Source organism: Onychostoma macrolepis, chromosome 05 (assembly GCF_012432095.1).
Source record: "Onychostoma macrolepis isolate SWU-2019 chromosome 05, ASM1243209v1, whole genome shotgun sequence".
In the NCBI taxonomy this organism is placed as follows: Eukaryota; Metazoa; Chordata; class Actinopteri; order Cypriniformes; family Cyprinidae; genus Onychostoma; species Onychostoma macrolepis.
The window spans coordinates 739436-749991 of NC_081159.1; the positions used below are offsets into that span (position 1 = coordinate 739436).

A 10556-nucleotide genomic window follows, 5' to 3' on the forward strand; every position below is an offset into this window, starting at 1 on the left:
TGCGAGTGTGTGTGTGCGCGTGTGAGTGCGTGTGAGTGCGTGTGAGTGTGAGTGTGTGTGAGTGTGTGTGTGTGTGTGTGTGTGTGTGTGTGTGTGTGTGTGTGAGTGTGTGAGTGAGTGTGAGTGTGTGAGGTGTGTGTGTGTGAGTGTGAGTGTGTGAGTGTGTGTGTGAGTGTGTGTGAGTGTGTGTGTGTGTGTGTGTGTGTGTGTGTGTGAGTGTGAGTGTGTGTGAGTGTGAGTGAGTGTGAGTGTGAGTGTGAGTGTGAGTGTGTGAGTGTGTGTGCGTGTGAGTGTGCGTGTGAGTGAGAGTGTGAGTGTGTGTGAGAGTGAGTGTGAGTGTGTGTGTGAGTGTGTGTGTGTGAGTGTGTGTGTGCGAGTGTGTGTGTGCGTGTGAGTGTGTGTGAGTGTGTGTGTGTGCGTGTTTGAGTCAGTAAGAGGATCTGATCCTTTATCATTCACACGCTTCAACCTTGAACGTACTCGCCCTCAGGTTACTCAAAATAATATGAGATTTTGCATGGAACGTAAATGAAGATTTTTAGCAAAATACAAGAAAAGAGAAGGTAGATTTATAAAGTCAAGCTCCAAAAAAGACTAAATAGAAGTTGTGCATGCGATCAAAAAAAACGGTGACACTTTAGTAAAGGGACTAATTCTCACTATTAACTAGTTGCATTAACATATTGGCTGTTTATTAGTGCTTATATTGTGTGTTTGTGTGTGTCAGGAGATCCAGGAGTGTCGCGCGACGCTGGAGAAGGAGTGTGTGTCTCTCAGCGCTCATCTGCTGTCTCTGCGTGTGATCGAGCTGCACGCCGGCGTCGCAGGATCATCTCAGCAGCTTTACGACACAGAAAACACAGAGGACAAACAGAACGAGCCGCCGGACGCTCAGGAGTCTCCGACCCAGAGACGCAGGGTCATCCTCACCGACGTCTTAGGAGAGGCTTCGTTCTCGCTCAAGAACATCCGATACGTCATCGACAGCGGCGTCCAGCTGAGGACCGTGAGTCAGAGCTCAGAGTGTGAGTTTGTTCTGTCGTAGGAGGCTCGGTGTTCATCCTTCTGTTCCTCCACAGATCTACAACCCTCAGATCCGAGCGGATTCACAGCTTCAGCAGCCCATCAGCAAACAGCAGGCCGACACACGCGCCCGCAGGGTCAACAGCACACGGCCCGGTGCGTATAACCCAATCATTCAGTTGCATTGAATGCAGTTACGCTGAATGAAAGCAGCATAAAAGCAGTCCATATGTGCATCTTGTGAAACCAGAACTATGGCCTACTGTGTTTATGTTCATGCATTTATCTGAAGTGCATTCAGCATTTACATGCGATCAGTTCAGGGTTATAATTATAGTTAACTAAAACTAACTTCATTAACTCAAATGAACATGAAACCAGAAAATATAAAAATAAGATCTAATTCAAAATGTTAAGAATTTTTCTAAATGAATGAAGTGGTCTGTTGATTCGTGAGTAGTGTCCTGTGTGCCGCAGGCGTGTGTTTCCGGCTGTACTCTCAGCAGATGTATGAGGACGAGATGTCCACGTCTCGCTGTCCGGCGGTGACAGAAGCAAACCTCAGTCATCTGGTGCTGCTCCTCAAGAGGCTGGACATCGCAGACATGGGCCAGTGCAAGTTCCTGGACCGGCCGGGTCAGTCCAGCCAAACACACACTTCAAGACTAAAGCTCCTCGCTTTGGGTGACCGCTCTGATAAAATAAGCTGTTATTTTTATATTTGCATTTTAGCTTAAATTTGAGTCATTTTGTAATGTGCTTTTGTCATTTTGTATTTCTATTAAGCTTTAATTTAGTTTTTAGTTTTAGTAATTTTAGTACTTTAACATTTTATTTCATTAGAAGCCAAGGCAACATTCCAAATATATATATTTTTTTAAGTTTTCATATAATATTTATATTCGGTCATTCTGTGTCAAATCAACCAAATTTCTGAAACTTCCCTAGCTTCAGTTTTTGATTCTGTCAACACTTTTTCTGAAGAAAGATAAACATGTATATTGATGAAAGCTAAAATATTAAATGTATTCAAACACAGAATCTTAAGAATAGGTGACTGAGAGCTAATGTGCCTCAAATTGTCCATTTCAGTGCATTTCTGTTTTAATAGAGGCTAACAAGATACATTTCTAGTTTCAACATTTGTTCTTCAGACATTCCTGTTTAAATACGATAAGTCTCGGCTGAATGCAGTGACCAACATTTGGTTTTGGACCACTGAAAATGTGTTCAATTTAATAATTTACACAAGGAGCTGCATTGAGATGCTCATATCTCTGGAACTGAACCATACAGGGCCTTGAAAATGAAGATGCCAAGAGGAAAGTTTGTTAAGACCCAATATCTAAAAGAGCGTTAAGATATCTTTAATACTTCTTGAGTTACAGACATGCAAACTTTGGAGAAAAAACTTGACTAGTGTTAAACGGTCACCATTGGCACATAATGCAACACAGATTGCTGAAGTCAGCAGATTTCACTAATAGAGCCACCGATCTCTGTGTAAAAATAACATGATGATGCTGCCATCTTTCTGAAGTCATTTTTACCCTCCTGTAATCTGGCTCTGAATCTCAGGAAAAGCTGTCATTTTGACCCCCGATCTACAAAATAGTGGATTACTCCATAAATCTACATCTGTGACATTTAATATGTTGACTTTCTTCTTCATTTATGTATTTGTTTCACCAGAAAGAATATTAATAAAATCCAAAATTTGAGCTGAGGACCTTTGGTTGAGTTGACACAGAATGACCCTATAGTGTTTTATTTTATTTCAATGAACAAAAAACTATTTTTAATAGTTTTAATCTTGGTTAACAGCTGTAGTTTTGGTTGGTCCTGTTGCTGTGTGTGAGAGTTTTTTCCAGGACTGTAGTTTCATTGGGAAAGCGGTGTATTAACATTTTGAATTAGCTTCATTTCTATATTTTAAAGTTTTCATTTTCATTTTAAACTTAATATTAAGTTTAAATTTTAGGCTTTTTTTTTAACGTTCTTTTGTCTTTTTTAGTCACTTATTCTTTTGAATATTTAGCTTTCATTTATTTTATTTTTTAATTTAAGTAATTTTAGTGCTTAAACCTTTTTATTACCAAGACAACATTTCAAATTTTCATTAATAGTTTTTTTATTTGTTTATTTTAACTTTATTTCAAGTAACGGAAATTATTTAATAGTTTAGTTTTAGGATCTTGTAATCTGCACATCCGTTTATAGTGTTTGCACAAACTCATTGACAGACAGGAGGTGTGTGTGTGTGTGTGTGTGTGTGTGTGTGTGGAGTGATGATCTTCAGTCTTATGTGTGTGTGTGTGTGTGTGTATGGAGCCATTTTAGTCTCAATAATAATTCACGCAAAAGACACGATGCACACATGCGTAACCAAATTCACATGCACGAAAAAAAAATATTCACAAAGAAACTATTTACATGCACAAAATAAAAATATATTTTCATAAATTGCATTTCACAAACACAAAACACAATTCACAGGTGTACAACTGAGCACAAAAAGTTTTGAATGTTTAAAATTTACAAGTTCGTTATGGAACTCGTCCCACACGGGTCACACGCATTAGCCAATCAAATTTGTACGAGTGTCCCGCGTGGGAGGAGTTCGCTGACAGGAAAGTCTCAAAAATGCACACAAATCCAAGGCGATTCGCACACGAATGACGATTTACACATTCACAGTTGTACATCTGTGAATTGTGTTTTGCGTTTGTGAAAAGTAATTTACAAAAATATATTTTTATTTTGTGCACGTAAATTGGTTTTTGTGAATATATATATATATATATAATTTATTTATTTATTTATTTTTTTTCGTGCATGTGAATTAGGTTTTATGCATTTGAATTTGGTTACGCATGTGTGCATCATGTCTTTTGCGTGAATTATTATTGAGACTAAAATGGCTCCATATGTGTGTGTTACATCAGATCTGATGTTTCCCAGCAGCCCAGAAAAACCCTGTTCATGATTTCTGTGAACTGCCCTGAACCAGCCGGTCAGATTAGAGAAACTTGTGTGTGTGTGTGTGTGCAGCTCCGGCGGCGCTGATGCAGGCGCTGGAGGATCTGGATTATCTGGCGGCTCTGGATGACGATGGGAATCTGTCAGAGGTGGGAATCATCATGTCTGAACTTCCTCTGGAGCCGCCGTTAGCCAAAGCTCTGATCGCCTCCTGCGAGTTCGACTGTGTTAACGAGCTGCTGACCATCGCTGCCATGCTGACCGGTACTGACCGCTCTCACGCCTGTGATCACACTCATTTACACACTGTGTTGGGGAGTAACTAGTTACATGTAACGGAATTACGTAATTTAATTACAAAAAAGGGGTTACACTTTATCTTATGGTATCCTTATGTAATTATAAAGTTAAGTACGGAGGAATATTAACTAACTACATATACTTACTGTATGGTTAGGATTAGGGTTACTTGCATGTAATTATGCATAATTTGTTATTATAATAGTAAGTGCATGTAACATGTAACAAGGACACCTTAAAATAAAGTGTTACCAAAAAACTTAACTGTAATCTGTTACAGTTACTGAGAAAAAATGTGTAATTAAATTACAGATACATATGAAAATGTTAACGATTACAAAAGTAACACACATACAGATTTAATTACTTTATTTTTTTAACTCTTTTTCCACAGCATTGTTAGATGCCAGTGTTTCCTGTCATAGCTGTGCAAAGATCTGATTTCATAAACAGTATCATAGCTATTAAATTATTTCTTGTTATGATTTTAAATCTGTATTTAACCTCAGAATGCTCTCAAAGTGAAAAGAGCTGCTAAAGTCTGATTTTGTGGTGGCTGTGCTTTAAATTACATTATTATGATCTTAATTCAAGTGATGAAGGATTCTGGACTCTGTTGAGTTCTACTGTAAGGTTAACGCTGCTGGCTTTAAATGTTTCAAAATGATTAACATTTATTTGAAATATAGAAAAGTAATCAGATGAAATCAGTTACAGTACTTTAAAAAGTAATTGAAATAGTTACACTACTTATTACATTTTAAATGGGGTAATCTGTAACATATTATATTTCCAAAGTTGCTATCCCAACACTGTTTACACACACACACACACACACACACGCACACGCACGTGTCTTGAGTAAGTGTGTGTTTGCCCTGCAGCTCCGCCGTGCTTCGTTACACCTCTGGCTAATAAAGAGGAGGCGGCTGCGACCCACAGACGACCCCTGCTGCATCCAGACGGAGATCACATGACCCTCATCAACATCTACAACGCGTATCTGCAGCGTGAGTGCTAGCGTCAGACTGATGCTGATGCATCTCATGTAGGAATACTGATGTGTGTGTGTCCTCAGATAACGAAGACGAGGTCTGGTGCAAGACGAACTTCCTCGACGTCGCTGCCTTACGATTGGCTGTGGTGATCAGGGCGGAGCTACTAGAGGTGATGCAGCGAATCGAGCTGCCCGTCTCTCCTCCCGCCTTCGGTTGCCAGGACAACAGCACCAATATAAAGAGAGCTCTGATATCGGGCTTCTTCCTGAAGGTAAACGCACACTAAACTAAACAACGGCGCTCCAGAATACTGTGTTCTGATTGGCTCGTCGCTGGTACGTCTTCACTAGAGATTGGCCGATATTTGATGTTATCCTCACATTTCAGATGTTTATTGTAAAGTGTCCTTGAGCTATGGAAAGGCACTATATAAATAAAAATTATTATTATTATTGATTTTTTTTTTTTAGAACCGATACCGATTATTTGCATGTTTATGTGACCGATAACCGATATGCTGAACCGATATTTATTTGTTGTTTTCTGTTTTTTACACAATAAGTACAAGCATTTTTATTTATAACACTGTCAATATTGTAATTTCACTCCCTCCTTGCAAACAAAAGAGAACAATTGTTTTGTTTCTACATCAGTAAATTAAAGAACTCCTTTTTGAAAATTAGCTTATTCCGACTCTTTTTGACAGCACGGGTCACAAATACAAACAAACATCAACAGGGTACAACGCATTACAAAAAACAGCCAGCATCAAACAACATCCCTTTCAGAATCACTGCCACAGATGTAAAATGAAAAGCAAGTCATGAAGGGTCCATTTTTCGAAATTGAGGTTTATACATCATCTGAAAGCTGAATAAATCATCTTTCCATTGATGTATGGTTTGTTGGACGATATTTGTCTGAGATACAACTATTTGAAAATCTGGAATCTGAGGGTGCAGAAAAAATCTAAATATTGAGAAAATCACCTTTAAAGTTGTTCAAATGAAGTTCTTAGCAATGCATATTACTAATCAAAAATGAAGTTTTGATATATTTACGGTAGGAAATTTACAAAATATCTTCATGGAACATGATCTTTACTTAATATCCTAATGATTTTCGGCATAAAAGAGAAATGTATAATTTTGAGCCATACTATGTATTGTTGGCTATTGCTACAAATATAGCTGTGCTGCTTATGACTGCTTCTGTGCTGCAGGGTCACTTTAACTTATTTAGTTTGTTCTTATTTATTACAGACAGTGAGAAATACCAAGATGAAAGTCAAAATCCTTTATTTGTTGGCGTGTGTCTTGTTCTGTGTGTGGTCCTCAGGTTGCTCATGATGTTGACGGCTCAGGGAACTATCTTCTGCTCACACACCGTCACGTGGCTCATCTCCACCCGTTCTCTTCATATCGCTGCCGCCGACCGCAGCTAAACCCTCCCAGCTGGGTGCTTTACCACGACTTCACCATCTCATACGACAACTGCATCTGCATCGTGTCCGAGATACACCCGCAGATGTGAGTGTGCTTCCCAGTCAAACATCAGCCTTAACCTTCATCCTTCCCTCGCGTTTCTAACAAATATTTCCCTCGCGGGTCAAAATGACCCAAATGCCTAAAACTTTTTTTTTTGGTTCAGAAAGCTTATATTGATCCATTTTTATAATTTTTTTCTTAATATTTTTCTAGGCTTTTTATGATTTTTTTTTGGTGAATTTTATTTTCTAACATTTTTATTTACCTTATTTTCTTTAATCATGCATGTTATAATGTGTCTCTATGTGTGTGTGTGTGTGTGTGTGTGTGTGTGTGTTGCAGGTTGGTGGAGCTGGCTCCTCAGTACTATCTCGGGAATCTTCCGGCCAGTGAAGGCCGAGATCTGCTGATGGGCTTCAGACAGAGTTTATTTCCTCCAGAAGAGCAGGACACAAACCCTCAGGACCAAAGCCATGAAGAAGCGGGCAGTCAGTACAGCGCAGAGACGTGCAGCGTTCAGTAACACACACACACCAGCAGCGACGGCGTCTTCAGACCTCCAGGTGACTGTGATCACTCTTCAGCAGACTTCAGGTCTCAGGCTCAGATTTACTATTTCTGTAATTGACTTGCTATGAAATATATATTTATATATATTTTTAATGGTGAATAAAGAGTCTCTGTGGATGAAGTAAGGGAACGGAGTCCAGCAGCCAATCGGATGAAGCTCAAATCACGTCCAGTCACATCAGTAATAAACTCTCGTCTGTCATGAGTGACGGCTGTCTGTGAACGCCACGGAAGCTCACTTCTGCCACAAGAATAAAAATATAAAAGGTGACTTTTTTTTTTTTCTCAGAAAAATTAGCATTGAGCTTTTTTATATTTTTATTCACTGATGGAAATGAGCTTCCAGAGAGTAGAGCGTTTCTACAGGGACTAAAAAACATTTTCCAGGAGTTTTCTGGCACGGTGTGATTGTGTTCATCATGACCGGATCTCTATTTGAGTTGTGCTTTCATATACTTTAGGCCTTTATCACACTTCTGCGTTCGAAAAGCAGAAGATTCTAATAGTAGCGTAATAAACGTCCGCTGCGGCTGTGCGCATAGCACGGGATGTTGAGATTTATGTCAAATTCAGCACAGATACGTCTTCTAAAGACACCAAACTACAATCATTGTAGTTCTACAATCAACTTTACAGTCATTCATTCAGTGTTGTGAAACCAAGGAAGATGGTTTTATGATATTACGATGTATATTTCGTCACTTAAAAGGGAGCGCGCAAGCCATGCTGTATGAGTCTGACCACCTTATTTTATTACAGAAAACAATACAAACAGCGTATCACATTAAAGAGCATTTAAAATAATAATTATGACTAAAGACCAGATCGAAGAAGTTTGATGGAAGCTTATTGTGTTAAGCATTTTTCATGCACTTACTTTACGATGCAATCCTCAATAATTACGTCAAATTAAAGTTGTTCAAATAAACGAATATTTCCAGCCCATAGACGATTATAACAAATAGATTGATCATCTTATACAAGTCATATCCTGCGTGATTGAACAGCATCGCTGTGTACAAAAACAGGAGGTTAATCATAATAAATAATGCAAGCAGAAACTCCTTTACGCTACGATCGCAGCTCGACACGCGGACTGTGATGAAGGTCACTTCTGGTTGATTTGGGTTTATGTCACTTTCGCCGTTCACAGACATTGTGTTTTCTGTTTTGTGTTGTTGTCTGTGTAGTACAAACTTTCTCCTTCAAACTGAGTCTCAGTAACACACGCGGCTCTCAGTGATGTTCCTGGAGCCTGACGCGGGACGTGCCTTCACACTGAAGCATTTCAGCCAAATCCAGCATCGGAGCCCCTCTTAAATCAGTTCTCACTAACTGAGACTATAATAACATCCACGCCAGCAGACGATTCTGAGCTACTGTTTTCAGCAGTCGGCCGGCCTGTAATAACATTCTCAAAATCTTCTTTATGCAGCATTCATGGAACTTTTTTCCTGAAACACTGTCGTTGGACATTCATGACGTTTTTTAAATGTTTCTACTCGTTTCAGAACATTCCGAGAACAATCGAAAGTAACATTCTCAAAATAATCGAATGGAATGAAACAAAAATGTTACAAACTGTAACGATGTCACAATGTAACTGTAACAAAAGTTTGTATGAACAAACAGTAACATTTTTCAGAGTCGGCCGGCCTGTAATAAAATTCTTAAAACATTCATTCAAAAATGTTATTTATACAGTGTTCATGGAACTTTTTTCCTGAAACACTCTCATTGGACATTTATCTGATGTTTTTTTTTTAAATGTTTCAACTTGTTTCAGAACATCCTGAGAACAATCAAAAGTAACGTTCACAAAATGATCAAATGGAATGAAACAAAAACGTTAAACAACAGTTTGTTTAGAACGGAATCGGCAGTGAGAGTTCATGGGAATGTGTTGAGGATGTTTGTGAGCTGGGTTAGGATCGAATCACTGAATCACTGAATCACTTTGTTCCGTCACTGGAGCTTTGATTGGTTTTTGCTCTCGATTCGTCTGTATTTTTGACTCTTGGAGCTGATGTTCAGGGTTCAGTTTGTGTGAATCCTCTGTGTTTTGTGGTTTTACAGCTTGTCTCTGTTTTACTCCTTGTAGTTTGTTTTTGTATTTTTCTAAATGCACCGTCTCTATTTTGTGTGAACTCTTGATGTGATTTTAATACAGTGGAAATTTGAACACTAATTAAAAGTTGTGGAGCTTTTGATTCACAGTTCGTCTAATGAACGCAGATCTTCGTGCAGGGCCAGCTGTTCAAAAGTAATCTGAGCGGACTGGATCAAATCTTGAAAATGGGTGGTTCAAAAGAAGAAAAAAAAGGATTCTGAATTTGGATTAGATCACAAAATCCAATCTTGGTTTTGATCTGGATTAAATCCTTAGTTTGTGTCATTCAGAATGTTGTAGTAAGATACTTTTGATCCAAAGAAACGGGATTATTCTGATCCCAGTAGAAGGGTGGGTTTCAGGTACAAAAATGTAATAAAACTTTAAAACTGGTCCAATTTTGGTTTGAAAAAGCGGCACAGAAGTAAGATGGGTTTCCTGATCCTGGAGAGCATAACATGAGATTCCCAAACCCAGACCATTCTGATCCAGATTCAGCTTTCTGAACGACTGGCCCCAGGTGAAAAATAAACTGTACTTGAATGCACTAAAAAAAATACTTAAATACAAGCCAAGCACATTTGTAGTACATTCTTATTTTTTGTGCTAAATAAAATTGTAAACGTTATACACTAATTAAAAGTATATTTCTACTTCAGGAGTACTTCAGTGCGATTGCAAATGTGTACTAAATACCACTGATATTTAAATTAATTTTAAGGACTTTGAAATAAAGTGTACTACTGTAAAAATATACAGAGGACGTTTATTAGTGTGTTTCTGTGCTTTGAATGATTTAAAAAACTTTTATGTAGTTATCCTAAGTTTAAATTAAATTGATTTTATTTAAAATATATTAGTAATGTAATAGTTATAAGATAAAGTACCAGAAGTGTTTTATAAATGCATTGCTTAAAGTGTGCTTCCATCACTTTACATAAAATATTAATTGATTTTTTTATTATCACAATGTTCTATTTGGATTTTAATGAAAAATCCAGTAGAAATGTATTACTTGAGTAAAACCCTATGCGTAGGCTATTATAAATGCACTGATTATTCATTCATGTGTTGAGATGTGCACCAAAA

General features: G+C 38.1%; 1 protein-coding gene across 10 annotated transcripts in view; it reads left to right on the top strand.

Annotated features, from left to right (window-relative positions):
- The window catches only part of dqx1 (DEAQ box RNA-dependent ATPase 1), a 22789-nt gene extending 12568 nt beyond the window's left edge, over positions 1 to 10221 (top strand). For 5 of the 10 annotated variants that reach the window (XM_058775630.1, XM_058775631.1, XM_058775633.1 and 2 more), the window contains exons 5-12: positions 728 to 1006; positions 1080 to 1179; positions 1501 to 1707; positions 4075 to 4266; positions 5187 to 5312; positions 5381 to 5571; positions 6639 to 6829; positions 7130 to 10221. In XM_058775630.1, the coding sequence (XP_058631613.1) occupies positions 728 to 1006; positions 1080 to 1179; positions 1501 to 1707; positions 4075 to 4266; positions 5187 to 5312; positions 5381 to 5571; positions 6639 to 6829; positions 7130 to 7310 (1467 nt within the window). In that variant the 3' untranslated portion in view covers positions 7311 to 10221. The remainder of the gene's footprint in view (positions 1 to 727; positions 1007 to 1079; positions 1180 to 1500; positions 1708 to 4074; positions 4267 to 5186; positions 5313 to 5380; positions 5572 to 6638; positions 6830 to 7129) is intronic. The other 5 variants (XR_009271314.1, XR_009271315.1, XM_058775634.1 and 2 more) reach the window with 5 other exon arrangements.
- The last annotated feature ends 335 nt before the right edge of the window (positions 10222 to 10556 follow it).